General features: G+C 36.8%; 1 protein-coding gene across 2 annotated transcripts in view; it reads left to right on the plus strand.

The window, feature by feature from the left end:
• Positions 1–22,135, plus strand: part of samd10b (sterile alpha motif domain containing 10b) — a 214,293-nt gene that overhangs the window by 185,340 nt on the left and 6,818 nt on the right. For both annotated transcript variants that reach the window (XR_015523324.1, XM_087306760.1), the window contains exon 4: positions 4,638–4,778. Coding sequence is in view for 1 of the 2 variants with exons in the window: in XM_087306760.1 (XP_087162886.1) it covers positions 4,638–4,778 (141 nt within the window). In the remaining variant the exon portion in view is untranslated. The remainder of the gene's footprint in view (positions 1–4,637; positions 4,779–22,135) is intronic.

Raw genomic sequence — 22,135 nt, forward strand, 5'->3', positions numbered from 1 at the left:
TGTGTCAAAATACAATTTGTCACAAAAAATCATTCTGCTAGCTGCAACACAGATAAAGTTATGGCCACATTAAGACTCAAAATCTCCCTAGAGTGGATGACAACATCCCCAACAGTACAGAAGGGTTAATTGGACCATATCAATAAAAAAAGAAAACTTTCCATCACTTTTTTTCTAGTTGCCTTTAAAGTTCTAACTCAAAATGAGCAATCCTTTGTTCACCACATCTGAGCTATAAAAGTTTCGGCAAGTGAATCCCACTTATGAGAAAGTAATTAAACACCAGGTAGAGGTTTCCCTCAAGAGGCATCTAGTCAAGTTCTGTAAATGATCTGTAAAACTGTAATCATCCCTGTATCCAATCCCTGAACAGCCCCAAACCACACAGCTCTCATCTCTCCAATTGCACTACATCACCAGACAAACAGAGCCACAGCCAGCCGTTATTGAGGCCATTATGTTTCATTTACGCCGGCCTGTGTTCCTGGACAACACCACGCAAATCAATAAGCTCATTCAAGGTCATGCAATAGGCCTGACGTAACCAGATTTCATTAGTTATCATTACACAAAGCAATATGTGCGGAAATTGAAGACAGTCATTAATGTGGCCCGAAATAGACTTTGGTTATGCAAACTGGGCTGCTCGGTGTTCTTGCGAGGGACTGTCTGTGTGTTTGCCAGGTGAGAATGAGGATGGATGATTATATTGTATGAGAGAACGAGATGATTTATGCGTCTAATTAGAGCAAGCACATTCGGGTTGAATGACAATAAATTTATCCGGCTTTGTGAAGTTTTATTGAAGGACAGGACGCTGACAGTGACGGGATGTGATCTTCTAAACTCTCAGTTCCACTGTATATTAATATATAAGCGTAAAATCAGTCAAGTTGTTACAGTAAAAATCTGTTGCTGGGTAACAGTAAGTCACTTTACTATATAACCATCAATTGACTTTCCAAGAATTCCCTTCATGGCGCATCACTTTTTGTTTTTTATTTGGCATTACTATGGTTCTTTTTGGTTTTATTCCTTATTAGTTAAGAACATTAAAGTTTAATGTTGCATCTAATGTTTATAAAAAAAAATGTTATTATCAATGCATGTTTACATGATGGTCTTTATTAGTTGTGTGCCTGACACTAAACACTATAGGATCAATATGAGGCCATGGATAGAAAAAAAGTAAAACCAAAAATAATGAAGAAATTCAAAACTAATAATAAGAATAAGAAACAATAAGAAATTAATGTGGCTGTGTATCAAAAAATAAAAAGATTATGAATCAAAATTGTCCCGAGTCACATTGGATTGACGTCAACTCCCCTTCCTCTGATGGGCAGAGCAGCTGTCAATCTTAAATAGTGGACCAATGATGATTCTGAAGGCCGAAATAATTTGAATGAAACTTGGAAACGCAAAGTGCAGAACTCAGTGCAATACTCTTTTAAATGTGTTTTTACTTAATTAAGTAAATACATTTAAAAGAGTATTGCACTGAATTTATTTATTTATTTGTTTATTTATTTATTTATTTTGACTGCAATACTTGAACAGCAATCCAATAAGCGCCTTGGCCATATTAGTAAGTTCTGCTAATGGAAAAGCTGTTTGAGATGAGTTTTGGCTGATCATGTCACCTGCTTTCTGCTTGCAAAGTTTCAATGTACATGTAAATGTTTCTACTTTAACCTTAACACTGTTAACTGTAACACTTTAACACTTATATTGTGTTGTATTTGTGTGTGTGTGTGTGTGTGTGTGTGTGTGTGTGTGTGTGTGTGTGTGTGTGTGTGTGTGTGTGTGTGTGTGTGTGTGTGTGTATATATATATATATAGATATATATATTAGGGGTGTAACGATGCACCAAAGGCACGGTTCGGTTCACGGTTTTGAAGCCACGGTTCGGTTCACGGTTTTGGAGCCACGGTTCGGTTCGGTACGGTTCGGTTTCTGTTTGCTCTGGGGTTAGGGTTGACGTCATGTTAACAGCAATGCTAAGGAACAATAGATCCACTTAATACAAGAACATCTAAACTTTTTCTTTATTAACTTTATCATCACGTTTTTAGGACAGTCAGGATATACCCGAGTAAACAACTAAAATTAAATAAATACCTCCTATATAGACTAGACAGAAAAAAACTGTTGTCTTTAGTGCAGCCATCTTAACTAAGTAAACTAAAATGAAATAAATAACTGCAGTGTAGACTAGTGAAAGATCTTCTTCAAAAACACCATAATATCCACATTCTCAGGTGAGAGGCTTGATCTCTGTGCAGACACAGACGCTCATTTTTGAGTATCTATGGTTTCATTTAGATAGATAGGTTTCCGTTTAAATTAATGAAAAAATATACATATAATGTGTTTGTAAAGTGTTTTTACATGACATATTCACCAGTAAAATACATTCCAGATGTGTCTGAAACTAATGTTAGGGTTGTAGCCGGCTGTATGTTTGCCTCCCGATCTTTCTCTCTCTCTCCCGCTCCCTCTGTGCCGGTCATTTATGTAGGTCCGCCTTCACGACAGCTGATGCCTGTCATTTCTGTTTGTCCGCCTTCATGATAGCTGATTGGTCAGGAGATCGATCTATCATCATTTGGCGACGTAGCGCGGGAATATGAAAAGCATGTCAGGAAGAGCGGGAGAGAGCGCTTTTTCCTTTGATCTCGTTTTTGGTGTATTTTTCTGACATGATTATGATTTTTGTTATTTTTGCTTCACTTTCGTTTGGGCAAAAAATTTTTGCATTACTTTTGCCCACTTTAGGAAATTTTGTGAGGTTTGTACATTTTTATTTCAATTGATTTGTATGTTACTTTTTGGCTCCGCTCCTTTCCGACAATACTGAGCTATATCTCCTCAAGTTCATTCTTTTCTCAGTGTAAGGTGGATAGGGAAAATGTCATACAATTTCTATTTTGCAAACACATAGAAAATGTATTGTTAAAGACATCAGGTAAGAGGTGAATGTCATCTTTATTTTATTCAGTATAGGGAAGAATGCGGCGCGTGGTGCCTTTTTTTCTTTTCATCAGATTTAGCAAGGTAAGAGGGGTTATTTATGAGTTAGAATTGTTTTGTTATATTTCTTTCTTTTGTTTGGCTTCACTATTGCCCCCTTGCTCGAATTTAACAAATTTTTGTTTGAATTTGCTACTTTATTATACTATTTTTATTAGTATAAATATTTCTCTCTTTTTTGTATATTTTGGCATTATTTTGGTTTCACTTTTGTACATTAACTCACTTTTGTTGGCAGTTCTGTTGCTTAAACCCTCACATTGTGAAATTACCACACTTTTTAAATGTTTTTCATAAGTAAGTTTCGTTTAACAGTTAAGACAGATAGGCATGCGCTTTGTCTACGACACGAATTCCATTCCTGTACTCCACTGGAAAACCAAAATTTTCCCACACAGGTGACTTAAATGTGTCTGGGGGATCTGCAATCTCAGTACTATGTGAAGCAGATATCCTGCGTACAGTAGTAACCAGTGTGATGCTCACTCAAGTCACATGACATGACGTGCACTAAAATATTAACTTTAGAATATAATATTTAGAACAAAACCTCATCATTACTAAAATTTAATCAAATGTGATAATAAAGATGTTTAAATTGGTTCAATTAGTTAGAGACAAGTGACGTCAACCTCAACAATGGGCAGCAAGGGGCATGAGAGTACCGCGGTATGTCACGAGAGTTTTGCGATACGTATTCTGGTTGGTGTATCACGATTTTCCGGTTCAGTTTAAATATCGTTACACCCTTAATATATATATACACACAAGGCACACAAGACCATAAGACGTTAATATTATGTTAAATTTAGGTCATGACGTCAGGTGACCAAAATTTATCGTCCAGTCAGCGTCTAAGGACAATGTTATTTTGATGGCCAATAACGACATCAAAATACATTGCTATTTGGTTGATTTTAGTTTGAGTTGGAAAGTAACCAAAATACAACGTCTGATACATGTCATACTGTAATAGTAACGTCCACAAAATGTCAAAATGTAACATGATTAGAAGTGGATATCTGGTTGATCTTAGGTTGATTTTAGATTGGGTTTTGGCGTAAAACCGCTTTTCATTTCCAAAGAAAATCCAACTCCCCTCGACGTTGGATTATGTTAGGGTACAACGTCAATAAGACGTCATGTTGACATCCTGTGCCTGCAGGGTTATCCTATCCTACAGTCTATTATGTTTGGAAATTAAAAGATTGCCTAAATATGTCAGAAAGTTTGCTCTTTGTTGCATTCTTTTCACATTGTTGCCATGTTTTAGTTTTTCAGTCTTAAAAGTGTGAATGCTAAGCAAACCTGTAGAAGTAGCAAAACTAAAGCTGTCTAGCCTGTAAGGATGTAAAATTCTATACTGTCTCTGAAATCATATTCAAGAAGCTGCAGGACTTTGAAATAACTTTTGTTGGGTCGGCTTGTTCTGTTGGCAAGACTTGTGACATTTATTTGATGGATTCAGAAAGGATTTAAACAAATGTAAATCAATTTCAAGCTACTGATCAAATATTCTCCAGATGTAATCCTTTCTGTCCCATCCTGCTATACTTTGGGAAGCTGGCACTGACTTTTTGACCCATGGTTTCTCTTTTGGCAGGTCGAGCGCTGCTGCGGTTGAATGGAGAGAAACTAGCAAGGATGGGGATCATCCAGGAGACACTGAGACAGGAGGTTCTGCAGCAGGTCCTACAGCTGCAGGTCAGAGAGGAGGTTCGCAACCTACAGCTGCTCAGCAGAGGTGAGACAACAACTATAATAGTCATTCTTTTCATTTATAAATGGTGCCTTTCTATCATATCTACCAGACATCTTCTTTTATGTACTCCATACTTGTTGAAAACATTGTGCAGTGCTGAGTGTGCTCCACATGGGTAAGTGGGCATACTCTCTCCTCTCTTTCAAAAAAAAAAAAAAAAAATTAATTTCACTAAATAATATACATAAATACATCTGGGCGTCACTGTGGATAGCACGATCGCCTTACAGTAAAAAGGTCACTGGTTCAGGTCCTGGCTGGGTCAGTTGGCATTTCTATGTGGAGTGTGCATGTTCTCCCCGTGTTCACGTTGGTTTCCTCCGGATGCTCTGGTTTGGGGGAAACCAGAGCACCTGAAGGAAACCCACGCGAACAGTCCAAAGACAGGCACTCTAGGTCAATTGAATAAGCTGAAATGGCCATAGTGGATGTGTGTGAATGAGTGTGTATGGGTGTTCCCAGTGTTGGGTTGCAGCTGGAAGGCCATCCGCTGTATAAAACATATGCTGGATAAGTTGGCGGTTCATTCCACTGTGGCAAACCCTGATTAATAAAGAGAATAAGCCGAAAAAGAAAATTAATGAATAATGATAATAATAATAATAATGATAATAATGATGATGATGATGGTGATGATGATGTTGATTATAATAATAATAATAATAATGATGATGATGACAATCATGATGTTGATTTAATAATAATAATAATAATAATAATAATAATAATAATTAAATAGCATATTTCCATATTTTATTCCTCAGGTTAGGTTGAATCTTGTGGGATAAAAGTCTTTTTGGAATACATCTTTTAAAGTTTCAAAGGACATCCCAGAATCTCAGGTGTTGCCTGAGCAGAGAGATGCGTCCTCAGAACACCCGTCTCAGCAAGTGTCAAACCCCAGCGCAGCCCACATTAACAAGCCGAGGGAATTAGAGACCACTTAAACGCTGTGTCAGGGAATTCTACTACAGCTTAGGGGCAAATTTAATTTAACAGTTCACCAAGTCCTGGCTTCCGTGCTATGATAAGAGAATCTAATTGAGCCACCCAGTGGAGAAAAAAAACGCTCACCTAAGGTTCAAGCGAAGGACTCGGGTGAGGGCTCCAACAGGTGAAGGGTGTTGGAGAGAAGAGGACGGTCAAATGAAAGTGCCGTCAGTGCTGATTAGTTTGTTTCTGATAGTGGACGTCACCTGTCAGAGCGAGTTACGTCTGCTTTCTGGGCTGTTTGGCTGGAGGACGCAGCTTTATCTGGGGTTATTCTTAGATGCGTCTCTCAGCCGGCAGGGTTTTTCAGTGGACATCTACTCAGAGGCCATCCATAGCTGCCTGTCATATTTGATTCAGATGGTGTGAATGAGAATATAAAATATTAATTGGGTGAAAAATGAGACAGCCAGTCTGACAATAGAACGTCATCTTGATCTGCATTCTTGTTAATGTTGATGTAAGGCTCTTGTATTAATGCTTCATTGAACTTTGAAACTAATGTTTTTCTCGTTTATTTCAGTACAGCTGCTTTGAAACTGTCTATATTGTATGTAGTGATATACAAATAAACAAGCAAAATGTTCAGTTTAGTAAAGTTCAATACAGCATTAATACCATAGCCTTACAGTACATCAACATTATTGTATGATGATTTGACAGTACAATATATTCAGTACAAATTTCAATACAGTGTTTTTCATCCCAAGCTCATTATGGTTACGTACCCCTATATACATTTCTGCAGAGAGCGAAATATGCCCCAGGAGCAAGGTTTTTTTTTTTCTTTTTTTTTTTTGTGCAGTTTTTGTTTTCTGCTACTGTGTACACTTTTTCAGACCTCAAATTTCTCTCGCAAGTGCTATTCGCGCCTTCTGTTCTCAAATAAATCCACCAGAGGCCACTGTCAACTGACTGACCCACCCTCCCCCTTTCCTAAACCCTACTAATAGTGTTTTAAAAAGCACCAATTGACCCACTCATGCCCTTTCCTTAGCCCAATTGTAGTGTTTTAAAAAGCATCATGGTCGTTGTCCATACTGTTTTTCAAAATACACTTGCGTTATCAAGGCAACAACTGACAGATTTGTATTACATTCTAAAGAGTTCCTTTATCAACACCACCATGGAAAATGAAACAGCACAGAATGAAACTGTTAGGTACTGTACAGTACGCTAAAATCTTTATGCGAGCCGAGTAGTATGTCCGAATTCATAGAATTCGAAAATCAGTATGCGAGAAGTACCCAAATGACTTACTACTTAGGCGTAGTACCTTACACATAGTACCTACTTAGTAGTAGGCGGTTTCGGACGCAGCCCCAGTCTTTGGGTCAGATGTCTTCAAGATCACTTTAAATCTATTGACTTTATGATGAATAGCCACAAAGCCAAGAACAAGAGAAGAATCTGCCGTGTCCTGTTGTTCTTTACAAAGCCATCTAAAAGTGGTTTTGCTTTCTCCATATATTTAAAATAACATAAGTGCTTTTCACATCTGATCCCTTCAGAAACTGACAAACGCGAGTGTGAGGCTCAAAAAGGAGTAAATGATTCAGCAAACTAAAAGATGAACAAACTGCCATGTTTAAATATTTTCATCCCCTTTTAGACTAAGAGGTTACATGTGCTGGTGAAGACACAGATGAGAGGCTTGCACTTACTGGGCTATATGTTGTGTGTTGTTTTTGTACCCAAATAAGGACAAAATGTATGCTGTGTGGAGTTTTTTTTTTTTTTTTTTAACTGTAATTGGTGACATCATAGATTGTAAGCGTCTGTGTGTTCATATATGTTGCATTTATTTGTTTGTTTATTTATTTATTTATTTATTTGTTTATTTATTTATTTATTTATATAATTGCAGATGTTACAGTAGGCTATGACCCGCAGTTATAATCAAATCATGTTCATAAAAGATTAGTAATGAACAATTATTCACAAGCAGTTATGTTTATAAAGCATCTGTTTTGTGAGAAGTGATTCTCATATGATATGTGAACAACCCCTACAGCTTAACTTTGACATTTTCTAGAGTGAGAATAACGTCGACTGAAACTTTGTGTTGTACACCACGCTCACCAAAAGGGTACTATTGGTACCTTTAGGCAGTCGAGAAACAAGCCTGATAAAGGTGACCCGTACCAAATCATACTATACCAAACCGTACCACTCAGTGGAAATGGGCCATTATAGCCCCTTTCACACAGTGATACCGGTAAATATCTGGAAATTTTCCGGAACGACTTTACCGGTATATTCAAAAAAGCGCTGTTCACACAGGCGAAGACGTTCACACATCCATTCCAAAATACCGGTAAATTCTGACATCATTCACTACAAATGAGCTTTAAACGGCTGCACTTGTATTTGTAAATATTTGACTAAATTGCAAACTCTGTGGATGATCAATATTGTGAACAACTTTCGCTGGATCACTTTCGCATGTCAAGATGTTCATAATATGTGCGTGTGCAGGCGCTCACAGGCTGTTTCACAGGCACACGCAAAGCTTAAAGGTAAACAAACAATGGCTTATCATAAGCATCTCTTTGATGATTATTTACACAGTTGGCATTAAGAAGAACATATAAACGTGATCTGACTAACTTCTAGCAGCCAAATGTGTCTGGAAAAATATTCAAAGGCTTTTATTCCCATAAACTGCGCGGACGTAAATGCGTCTGACTGTTGTGATTGGCTAAAGCAAACGTCTTATGTCAGCACGTTCTAGACGTGCACGCGCTTATTACGGCAATCTTCCTTCTGCATTCACACAGCGCAGCATTCCGGCAAATTGCCGGTAATGTTACAACTTCTCTTTCCGGAAAATAGCCAGAACAAATTTACCGGTATTTTCAAAAAGGACCTGTTCACACATACAACACAGGTCTGTATGTGTGAAAGGGGCTTATAACTTCCAATTCAGTTGCCTATGAGAGAAATGACTATAAGAATAATAAAGGGCTATAAATAATTAAACGATTGCTTTACAGACAAGTGTGTTCATGACTATACATATAAAGCAGAATAACACAAAAAGAAAATATCAGTTTGCAATGTCAAGCAGCAGAACGAGCTGTCCAGTTAGGTGTTTGTATCTTTAATAAACTATGAAATTTCTTGTTCATTGAAAGTAAGAATGATTAATAAATTAGTTCGAAATAGTTCCTTAAAAGTGATGTCATGTCCTCAGTTTCATGCTCAGACACGATTTGCACTCACGCTAAAAGCGTACTGCACCAAAGCCCAACTGAATCATGCTCTGGCACACCTATTCTAACCAGGTCAGGGTCGGCCAACTGAACCATGCCTGGGCCCAATTTGGAGCACTCACACTTGTGAGTGACCACTCTGTGCCTGGGCCCAGTTCTGATAACCTAGCGTGAGTACACCCTAAGATCCAATAGGATTGTAGTCAAAACTTTGACAAGTGACTCAGCCAGGGGTCATGTTTGGTATTAGGAAAGATTTCTTTAATTTTACAATTTTGTCACAACTGCAAGCCAAACCCACATTCCCCTATGCAGCCAATAAAAAAATAAAAAAACATAAATGAAAGTGATGTAGTTGGCAAATCAGGCAGCAGGACAGCTTTTTGACTTTACTGACTATAGGGCTACAGGTTTATTCATTTATGGTGTAGTTGGGTTCGAAAATGAATGCTGTCAGATTAGGGCCTAATGTGATCAGCCCTGTTTCAGGTAGAACTTTTCTTTTGAAATATTTTATGCACTCACAGTTCAGTTCAGAAATAATTGGTTTGTGAACAGATGTTAGGCTTTCTTGATACTGTTTGCAAAAGGGGACCAAAAAATAGTGTGGTACGGTTCGCTTTTAGGTACCCTTCGACAGTGGAAATAACCATAAAAGCGTACCGAACCATACCGTACCGCACCGTATCAGACCACTCAGTGGAAATGGACCATAAGTGGGCTGCGAGTGAACAAAGACTGAATATAAAGCAGGAGCGGTTGGGTGTGAAATAAAACCTGGCGGGAGTGTGCTGAGTGGGACCATAAAAACAGTCCTACGCATACCTCATAGCCACTTCTTTTGACATTTTCAGTTTTTCAACGTTAGTCCTGTTCTGAATTTGTTGATATGCTGACACATAGGCATGTGTAGCTCTGCTTTCTCTTGAAAAGTGCACAATTTCATTTGAATTTAAAAGCGACAATTCCCAAAATGACACAATTTTAATCGAAACCTAAAAGGGTGAAGTATTTGTGCAGTATTGTGAGTTGAAACTAAACATACTCTGGAGACATCAGATACTTATTTTACATGTTATAAAAAGGGGTATAATAGGTCCCCTTTAAATAATGGGATTCAACTGCAGGGCAGCTCTGCTGACCACAACTAAGCACCATTTTCCCAAATCGCCTCATCTCTTTTTATGTCTTAAACAGAAACAGAACAGTGCACCGACAAATAAAGTATCATTCATTAAAGCACAAAGTAGCCTATATATCAATGTACTGTGGTATGATCTATATCAGTAAGGGTAATAGCTTTCTGTCCCCTGTCAAACAATTTGACATTGTCTATTAACGTTCGGCTTGAATCTCATCAGAGTACTTCTGGATTGGACTTGTGCTCTTTTACCGCTCTCTATTAAAGCTCATAACATTCACATGAGTGATTCGGGGGAGTAAATTGACCTTTCAGTCCAATTGCTATCTGGTATTTATCCTGTGAAATGTTGCCTCTGTACTCTTCTAAATTGCTTTGTTCTTTTGGTTTCAAGTCAGGCTAAGTAATTCTGCCCTCTTCATCCCTAGCTGAATCCTCCTGCCTTCTTCTTCACCGAAGCAATTTAGCTGAGAGCAAAGCAGAGTCTCCCAATACTATAATTGCTGTTTATATTGAAACACCCAACCTTATTACCTCTTCTCCAAATTACCACCCAACTGTAATAGTCTTTAAACATCTCATACCAACAAAACTGAAAAATCCACTGCTTTATTGTTGCAAACAATTCCCCAATTTCTTTTTTCCGTTAATAAAACCGGGCAGTGGCATGGCAATCCTTTTTTGCATTCTTTTTAGTACTATACTTTAAAAAGAAAAATCCTTAAATTAGCGGTTTTCCATATGTTGTGATTCATGTTTTTATTTCTATGTTTCCCCCCATTTTTTTATGAATTTAATTATGGGACCTTGATCTTCATTCCAACAACTTTTAACCTTGAAAAGTTCGGAAAAGTGACTTTTGTTAACATTTTAATAGTTTCAAGTGATATATTGTCTGAGTCGGTCTGAACATTTAATTAAATGTTATTTCTTGTATATTATATTGTTACAAACTATTAAAAGTCATTTTGTTAAACTACAGAGTTTATTTTTTAACATCAAAAGTCAACCAAGCAGAGATCAAGGTCCCATTTGCAATGCACAACCATAAATTACTGAAAAACACTTATGAAAAACTAAATATGCAAACTGTTATTTAACAGATGCAATTGCCGTGCATCTGAAGTTTTCTTAAAATATTAGCATTTTTCTCAGGCTCCTCTTGATTCAGTAATTTCAAATTTGTAGCAAAGAATTGTTATCGCTTTTAACATAAAATAACTGAACGTAAACATAAGAGGCTGAGAAAAATGCTCATTGTAGAAGACAAATACAGATGGTTCTTAGAGTTTTTTGCATCTGAACTGTTTCTGAATATTTTTTTACAGAGCAGCTTCCATTTAGAAGGTTTCCATTCACCTTTTTTAATGCACATTTTTGAAATATTGCATAAAAACATGGACACTACCTAATAAAAGTCTTGTCATCTATCTAAGTTTTAGGAACAACAAATAGTAACTTTACCTCTAGTTGATAATTTGGTATCAGAAGTGACTTATATGAAAGGCAAAGGCCCCTAGATTACGATTATTTTACCTAAATAAAATGTGATCATGCCTTGATTACTAATTATTCAAATAGGACAGTAAGGTCTGACTTTGCTCAGACAGAAGTTTTGTCACTTAACACAAAAAAGTACAGTATAGAACATAAAGCCATGGTGCAGAGGAAAAAGAATGAAAATTGGGTAACACTTTACAATAAGGTTCATTAGTTAATGCATTTACTAACATGAACTAATTATGAACAACACATGTACAGCATTTAATAATCATAATTGAACATTTACTAATGCATTATTAACATTCAAGTCCATGCTTGTTAACATTATTTAATGCACCATGAGTTAACATGAACTAACAATGAACTACTGTATTTTCATTAACTAACGTTAACTAACATAAACAAATACAGTAGTAAATGTATTGTTCATTGTTTGTTCATCTTAGTAAATGCATTAATTAACATTAACTAATAAACCTTATTGTAAAGAGTTACCAAAAATTGTGTATGTTTATGAGTTTGGACGACTGTACAAGATGTATACATCCATACATCTCTGCAATGACTCAAATCACTTATTAATAAAGTCATCTGGAATGGCAAAAAAAAAGCGTTCTTGCAGGACTCTCAGAGTTCATCAAGATTCTTTAGATTAATCTTCAATGCCTCCTCCTTTATTTTACCCCATGCTCATTAATGTTTATGTTTGGGGACTGGGTTGGCCAATCCTGGAACACCTTGATTTTCTTTGCTTTCAGTAACTTTAATGTGGAAAGAAGGTATGAGAAGGAGTGCTATCCGGCTGAAGACTTTGCCCTCTCTTTGTAATGAGCAGCTCAAATGTCTTGCTACCTCAGGCAAAAGGATGGCATTAATAGACAAATCAGCAGATCAACCACATTGTAAAACATTTGAAATGTTGTTTTGGTCATTTAAAAAAAAATCACTGAACCAAAGTCTGTCATCAAAGTGAATCAGTGTTTAGTCAAGTTAGTCAGCAAGTGAAGATTTTGTTCTCATTGGCTCATTGGATAGAAACTATGCTTTTTGCAAATGTTTTATGCAATATTCCTGTTTTGTGCATACCTAATTCCCATCTATGGATGGAAACATAGTTAAAATCAGCTTTAAGATGTCAGTCGCTTCCTCGTGAGTATTTAAACAATAATCTTGCATAGATGTCTTTTCCTAAAAAGGGTTCATACAAATGAATGCATGGTGTTTTCATGAATTTTTAACATGCTTTGTAATGCACTTCACTCGTGCTCCATTTAGGAGAATTGTTAAACCCAAAAGGCTTTAATATTTTATTTTATACCAGGAAATGAAGATGTCGGAAAAGTCATCAAAGTACTTTAAAGACGTCAAATTGAATATTATTAACTGTTAAACAAGATGGATTTTGTGATATTTTGATAAGTGATAAGTCTTGTTCAAAGCAATTAAATGTTGATGTACTGTAGAAAACACTTCACGTCTCGGCTTCATTAAAACAAGAGCGACTCATACAGACTCCCTCAGACATCCGCTGGCGTTATCCGTTTGTCTCCTCCATATGCCTGTTTGCATCAGGAGAGCATCCTAAGGCTCTACCAAACATCTGCTAAAACTAAAGCTTCTCAATCTACGTTTTTCTCAATTTTTTAATCTTACAAAACATTCAAAATCTCTGCCATTATTTGTCACTTTTGCTTTTGAATTTTGGACTGCTTCTTACTGATACGAATGTGTTCAAATGTGAACCTTACAAAACCAGACAATTTTGATGACATCACCTAAAATCTAAATAAATAACTTTTCCATTTCAAGTATTAAGAACTTTGTCAAAATTAGTGCTTGTTCTGGGGTCTGATTTCTAAAATTTACGTATGACCCTTCCTACGTTTTAATGTTCTCTCTGCAGGTCTGTAGCCAAGAGGGTTCGGGTGGTTCGAAAGACTCCCCCTTCGCCGACAAAAGTCCAAAGTTTGCCCCACACATAAGCTCATTTGTCCTACTTTGACTGCTGACCCATTATAAGATGTAAAAATAATAAATTGAAAAAGGCTTTAAGACCAAGCGGAATCCTTTGTTGGCTGTCGTGATTTCAGCTAATCAGTTTTGGCCAATGCAAACTAATATAAGGGATGCTATCTTTTACAACTGACCTACAGTATTGTTGTTAAATAGAGAAAACATTTTACGAGTAACTTTTATTCTACATCTTGGACCTTATTCTTGAAACAAAAAATGAGCAATAAAAATGTGTGAAGCAGCAAAAGCGGCCAATGTATATTTTATTTTCAATACTAATTTGGCTATTGTTGTTATTCATGGATTTTCAAACGTACTCTTTAACAAGAGAGATTAGAGAAATTATGAATATTTACAATAGCATTATTATCATTATTATTATTATTATTATTATTATTAGTAGTAGTAGTAGTAGTAGTAGTAGTAGTAGTAGTAGTAGTATTATGTAGTCTATAAATAATAATAGACTACAGTTCATTCATTCATTTTCTTTTTGGCTTATTTCCTGTATTAATCAGGGGTCGCCACAGCGTAAAGAATTGCCATATTATCCTCCCTTTTTTATCACACAGCAGATGCCCTTTCAGTCTCAACCCATCACTGGGAAAGACCCATACGCTCTCATTTACACACATACACTACTGACAATTTAGCTTACCCAATTCACCTATACCGCATGTGTTTGAATGTGTGGGGGAAACCAGAACACCCAGAGGAAACCCATACAAACACGGGGGGAACATAAAAACTCCACAAGAAATACCAACTGACCCAGCTGAGGCTTGAACCAGCAACCTTCTTGCTGTGAGGTGAGAGCGCTATCCACTGCGCCACTGTTTTTAATTAAAAATATTAACAGATACCTGTTTTTTAATAATATGATCAAGGATGTAACGTGAAGTGACATGCCAACAAGGAAGCACGGATCCAAATGCAAGGTTTATTATGTAGAGAATGGTAAGGCAAGCAAAGGTAAACACGGGAGCAAACAGATGTATACGGGCAATCCAGAATTGTGGTCAATAAACAGGTTGATGTTCAAAAGGCAGGCAGCATATAACGTAAACAAACAAACAAGGCTGTAACAAGACTCAGCCATATGTGTGTGTTTGAGAAGTGTATAAATAGTCTGTAATTAGTCCTGAACAGCTTTAGCTGTGTCTGTTTGCAATCATGGGGATCTAGGCCAGATGTGTTAATGGTGCATGACTAGATATGTAGTTCTTTTGCTGGCAGATTCTCCAGCAATCAGCAATATATATATATATATATATATATATATATATATATATATATATATATATATATATATATATATATATATATATATATATATATATATATTTTTTTTTTTTTTTAATCTTTAGGAAATATTTTGGTATGTCAAAAGATATGGTTATGACGACCTACTAACAAGTTAATCTAGCTAAAAAATTGTGCTTAAAATGTCAATAAAATGCAGTATTTAAATCTCACAAATAAACAGAAAATGAGGCTAATAACTGCAAAACCACCCATGTGTTCATGTGGGTTTACCCTACTGTCCAAAGACATGCACTATAGATGAATAAATAAACTACATTGGCTGTAGTGTATGAGTGTACATGTGAGAGTGCATGGGTGTTTCCCAGTGCTGAATTGCAGCTGAAAGGGCATACGCTTATTCATACATATATATGCTGTATAAGTTGGTGCTTCATTCCGCTGTGGCGACACCTGATGAATGAAGTGTTTAAGCCTCCTCTTTGTGTGTTTTTATGTTCCTTTATAGGGTGTTTGTTGGTGTTTTTATACAAAACACAATCTTATCACTCTTCAGTTCACTGACTAAATTTAGCACAATACTGTACTCACAGTTTGGAGTCCTGGAAAAAGATTTGTAGATGGCAATGAATTTAATCATAATTTGTGTTTGTGTATAAAATGTTAGTACTTTGTTTTGTACACTTACATTAAAGAGCTCCTATTATGCGTTATGAAAGGTCATATTTTGGTTTTGCGGGTCTCCAACAGCAGGTCAAGGTGCATGCAAGGTCAATAAACACTTTCTTTGTCTTATAATATGCGTTTATTTTTACCTAATCATCCCAGTGACTCCAATATGATTTGTTTGGCGATTCATTTGTTCCCAAACCCCTCCTTAGCGCGAAGCTAATCTGCACTGATTGGTCCAATGACAGAGAGAAATGCCTACCACCGATATATATATATATATATATATATATATATATATATATATATATATATATATATATATATATATATATATATATATATTTGAAGTAGCAGCTATAGAGTATGTGAGAGCCCAATGTAGGAACGCAATAAAGCAATGCATTTAAACACTTAAAATAAAAAAACTGAACTACACAGTTTCAATTTAATATGATCTTCCATGTGAAGCTGCTTTGAAACAATCTAATTGTATAAGTGCTATAAAAATAAATGTGAATTGAATTGAATTAAACACCAGTGTAATACTCTACTCTTAACCATAACCTCAAGTAATAACAATGACACACATTCAGTATTAATTTAAGTGGCAAAAGTTAAACTATTTTAAAAATTGACTGTGCCGCATATGTATGACAGCTGATGGTGGCCATAGCAATGACAAACGGCAGAGGATGACCAGTTTAGAAATTTAAGGAAGAAGCAATCGTCATGTTTTCAACATTTTTTTTGACACAATATGTGAATAGCCCATACAGATTTAACCTGAGAGATACATTACAAGCACTGATCTATAAAAGATTAGTTATTACACACCACCCAGGGTGATTACAACTTACAGTATAACACGGAATTAAACACTTATTTTGCAAACTACACAAAACGAGGTAACAGTTTTAATCACAGTTACATGTTATGATCCGAGGAAGAAGAGACTAGTCTATATGAATTAACAGTAACTGACCAAGTCCCATACTTAACAGTCTCTGCTGCTCTTTCCTCTAACAGCAAACGGCCAGCAAATCATGCGTTGCAGTGTAGGTTATTATATCAAAAATCATAAAAATGACAGGAATAAACACAGCACAAAGTTGCCTATACTATGGTGTTGTTGTGAAAATAAACTTTAACCCTTTGTTCACAGCAGCTAAATCTCTATCTGTCAGTGATCTTAATCTTCGGGTCATGATCAGTCATGTGATCCCCGCTCTCCTCTAGTGTCTGAAGGGATAGCCTGTTCACATTTTACCAGATCTGGAACTATATATTTGGTGATGTACCATATCATCATCGACGTGCTCAAACAAAAGATCGAACCTAATTTGATTCATTTATTTGACTTCGAGTCAACTATTTTGTTAAAGAATCAATGGTTTTAAACATGGTGCTCTTTTAGAATTACAGTAAACCTCAGCTGGATGTTTCCATTAACTTAGTGCTGTGTTACACACTGCAAGGATGGACATTTTCAAAAACCCATAACAAGGGCTTTTTAAACATATCCCATAAAATAATATGTATTTTTAAAGGGCACATAGTTTACACCATTTTTACCCCCTTTTTTCATAATATTAATATTATGGTTCTTTTGATTGTGCCAGTTTAGGTTCACAATTCAGATTTTTTTTATTATAATGTGTTAAAAAGTGTTATTTTGGGGATGTGTTCACAGCTCACTGTTTTAGGGGTGTGTTGCTTCACATTAAAATTAGTTTAAGCTTATCGCCGTGACACGGCACATCAGACACGCACATTCACATGTTATTTAAAATTAAAACTATTCAGATGGCGCTCTGTGGTGCGGCTGAAATATGAAGTGTCCCGAATCGTCGCTGGCTGCCGCAGACAGCCGCCGACTTGAAGCGCAGGTGAATGTACCCTGATAGAAACCTATGTTTAGAATTCTTAAATACATGGTGTGACGCTGCACACAGCAGAGCGGCGCTTCTGGTGTGCAAACTGCAGGCAAGTTCATTATTTTATTTCCAATGGAGAGACACTCATGTGAGGCAACGTGCTTGCACTATCCAGCTGCACCTAGTTAAGATCACAGGGAGCTTCTGTGACCACGAGAAATACAAACAGCTGAAGTTTAAGGTAGACGCAATGAAAAGTAGACTAGCTTGCAAACCTACCTACAAACAAACTAAGTTACTAAAAAGAATTTTAATTGGAGTGGTCATGTGATGAATGTTGATCTTGTGTTGAGCCCAATGAACCTTACATCTAAAAAACAGAGCAAGGGTGTTCCTTTAGTGACATTGCTTTGATGCTGAAAATGGCAGACATGAAACAACATACTGAGGATATGGTGATGCGCAATATCAATCAATATTGGTGGGCGGGGGGACCGCACTTCTTCTTCAAGTTGTGGTCGATCTAAAAACCACTCCAATTGGTCCAATGTTTTTATGTTGTTAAACAAAAAAAATGTACTGGGTGTGTTTATATTACCCCAATATGTTATAAGGTCTGTACACTATACTTACACACATGTCTGTCCAAACGGCTTGAAGTAGATTTTTCACCATATGTGCCCCTTATGCAAATTAATAGACTTTTGCTGCCACATAAATGATGAAAAGCGTTTAAAATAAATGCATTTTTGACTATAGTATACTCTAAAATGCTGGGTTGTAAAATAGGGACAAACCAAAAGTTTAGTAAAAAAAAATTTTTCAATTAAATTGAGGCGACACAGTGGCGCAGTAGGTAGTGCTGTCGCCTCACAGCAAGAAGGTTGCTGGACCGCTGGTTTGAACATCGGCTCAGTTGGCATTCTGTGTGGAGTTTGCATGTTCTCCCTGTGTGTGCGTGGGTTTCCTCCGGCTGCTCCGGTTTCCCCCACAGTCCAAAGACATGCGGTACAGGTGAATTGGGTAGGCTAAATTGTCCGTACTGTGTAAGTGTGTGTATGGATGTTTCCCAGAGATGGGTTGCGGCTGGAAGGGCATCCACTGCGTAAAAACGTGCTGGATAAGTTGGTGGTTCCTTCCGATGTGGCGACCCCGGATTAATAAAGAGGCTAAGCTGACAAGAAAATTCATGAAAATTAATGAGTTAAATTGAAATGATGCGTTTTAACCCAGTAATTGGGTTTGTCCATATTTGACCCGGCATTGTGTGATAAAACAGCATTTTATTAAGAGTGTACATCTGTAAATGACTCAAAGCATTTTACACCCATTTACACTTGTACAGTATTTACTGTCATCCACCTGTGGTCAATTAACAAAGTACATCTTACAATACAAGTCATGAGCTGAGTAGTCATCATGTTTGTGATTGGCCAGAGTGGTCATTGACGCACTCACTTTACCCAGCATTTACATGGACACCAAAGCATATTAAAGCCAAATCTATCCATTTTCTGAAAGATCAGCTGATTGACGATGCTTTCAAACACTCCACCAAACGCTTTAAGAGAAATTTAAAATACCTTGTGTCAGTGGTGTCATCACCACACAAGCAGCCAATAGTGTTCAACTCTTTCTGATGACTCCGCCCAGAACATTTCATTTCATGTGTGAAGACAAAATCAAGTCACATAGTCTAAACGGCACATTGATCTGCTGATGTTTAAAGTCATGTATTGTGAACTAGGCTTTTAACACACTCTCCAATCATTCTGACTTTCATTTTTTTTGTCACTGTAGCAGAAACCACACCACCTGTTCCCTTTCTCAAACGTGTTTACTCTGATTGTCCATTGTTCAGGAACTTGAATTGTTTGCTCCATCATTCTCTTATCTTTTTTTAACATTCATTTTTATATGTACTTTCCAGCCAGATTGAACAAGACTGTCATTGATTGCACAGACTGGGGAATAAAACACATCTCTAAATTGCAATCAGCACTTTTTACAATCCTTACAATCTGATTGCATAAAAAAATCATGCAGTGTTTTCAGTAGACAGCCGACTGCAATAGTCATAATGTATTCGTATTTGATCTCATTTTGCCTACCTTTTTTGGTTTCTGCCCTTGATAAAAAGATCCCTCCTGCATTTTTCTCAGATAACACTCTCTGCTGGTGACAGATGAAAAATATAGCACGCCATGATGTTTTAGAGAGTTATGTTAATTGCTACAGCAAGACAAGCTCCACTCAAACTCTCAAACAACATCTGGGCGTCTGTCTGTACAGCACTTATGTATGAATAATGGTTTGCTGCACCTCTGAATGTTAACAGTTTCTTGTTTCAAAAGCATTTTACTAAGCACTCACTAGGCATTACATTTTGAACAATATTTGTGCACAATCCGAACCAGACTTTGGCTATTTGCTAAAACCCAATGAGCCGTTTAATGCCAACACGGCTGTTTTCTATTGTGAAATCGGAACTGACTGACTGTTGTAAGAAAGCAGTATTAGAAATAGTTAATAAGACACTCAGACTCAATGAAAAATTACATTATGCACATTTCACTATATTGTACATTCATTGTCAACTGAGTGTTACACTTTAATCTGTTTTTGAGATCGCAAATAAAATCTGACAACAGTCGTACAGTATCACATGCTTCTTTCTACATTTTTTCTTAACTCTAAGAAATGTATTTGAATAGTAAATACAATTGACTGAAGTTTTCAGCTAAAACAATCACAGGCTGATTTTAACTAAACCACCAATGACAGAGGCTTCTTGTTAATTTATTTTTAGTTTGGAAGACTGGATCTTGAGTGTTTTCTTGTAGTATTTACCTATTATAATACCTAATTTTCACTGAGTGGTTTGATACGGTACGGTACAGTATGATTCAGTATGTCACCCTGATCAAGCCAGCACTACCACTGCCAATACACACTACCTGACAAAAGCCTTATTGCCTATCCAACTTTTAGGAACAACAAATAATAACTCAAGTTCTAGTTTAACATTTTGTATCAGAAGTGGCTTATATGAAAGGCATAGACTTCTAGATTATGCTTATTTTACCAAAATAAAATATGGACACTCTTTGATTTTTTTATTATTATTTTTATTATTATTATGTAATTAGGATAGTAAGCAATGCAATGGGCAGCATAAATGTCTTGATACCTCAGGCTGTTGATGTTGCCATCCACTCTGCAGATCTCTCGCACGCCTCTATACTGAATGTAACCCCAAACCATGATTTTTTCTTCACCAAACTTTTCTTATTTCTGTGAGATTTTTGGGTCCATGTGGGTTCCAATGAGTCTTCTGCTGTATATGTGATGATTGAGATGCAGTTCAACGGATGATTCATTGAAAAAAATCTAACTTCTGACACTTTTCCAAATGATCAACTAGAAGTTGTTATTTGTTGCTCTTACAACTTAGATCTATGACAAGATTGTCAGGTAGTGCAGAACCCTTACTTGTTATGTGTGGTGCTTCCTGCATTGTCATTCAATCTTGTTGCATGTGCAAGTGATGCTTTTCTATAAACCAATAAAGTTAGCTATAAATACAGCCTTCGATTGGCATAAAAAAAATTTAAAAAAAAACTGAACAGACTTATTGATGGCACCAATGCCGGCAGACACCATTTCAGCACACAGATAGTGTGAAAAAAAATTAAATCTAGCTAGTCCTCATCTAGGTGTTTTGTGTTTTAGCTTGTTTCCATAACACCCGATTCACATGGGGCCTGAGCCTCAACACTTAAAGGAGATTTGAGGTTAGGACTGACGGGATTGTCATAGCAGTATCAGCCAATGAAACAAGTTTGCAATCGGCTACTGTCTAAGCTGGGGAATTTGCATGTAGCAATATAATTGGCTGATGCTTCCATTATCGCTTGAAAAGTTGAGAAATTCTCAACTTCTGCACCAAGCAATACCGATGAAGCAGCGCCGATGAACCCACAATTCAGTTCAGCAATGCTTAACATCACTCATTTAAAGTGAATAGAAAGCGTTAACGCTGACGCCCTGTGTGAATGACAACTTAAATAGATATTTCTGCCAAAAATGAAGATACTGCCCATTTATTTGTTTTAAAGGTGCAGTTTGTAAGTTTGATACCCAGTGTTTGAACTAGGTATGGCTCCCCTGGTTTAAAACACTAGCAGATTGCCAGATTAAAGACATCTACAGCCTGAGTATTGAGCCCACCACACACCAGCTGATAGGTGGAGAGCAGACAGAGTGATGAAGCCAATTATGAAATGGAGATTGTTAGGAGGCCATGATGAACAGAGGCCAGTGGACAAATTTGTTGCCCATTTATTGCCAAAGCAGCAGAAGATAGTTCAACTCAGATCTTGAAAATAAAATAAACTGTTTGAAATTGAACTTTACAACTGTGACTCAGTGCAAACCAGCTTGTGCTTGTGCAAAAAAAGCTTGTGCTTTATTATAGGAAATGCAATATATTGGGTTGCACGGTGGCTCAGTGATTAGTACTGTCTCCTCACAGCAATAAGGTAACTGGTTTGAGTCCCGGCTGGGTCAGTGTGTATGGGTGTTTCCCAGTACTGGGTTGTGGGTGGAAGGGCATCCGCTGCGGAAAACATATTCCAGAAAAGTTGGCGACCTCTGGCGACAATGTTG

The sequence above is a fragment of the Danio rerio genome, chromosome 23, assembly GCF_052040795.2.
Source record: "Danio rerio strain M-AB ecotype USA chromosome 23, GRCz13ab, whole genome shotgun sequence".
In the NCBI taxonomy this organism is placed as follows: domain Eukaryota; kingdom Metazoa; phylum Chordata; class Actinopteri; order Cypriniformes; family Danionidae; genus Danio; species Danio rerio.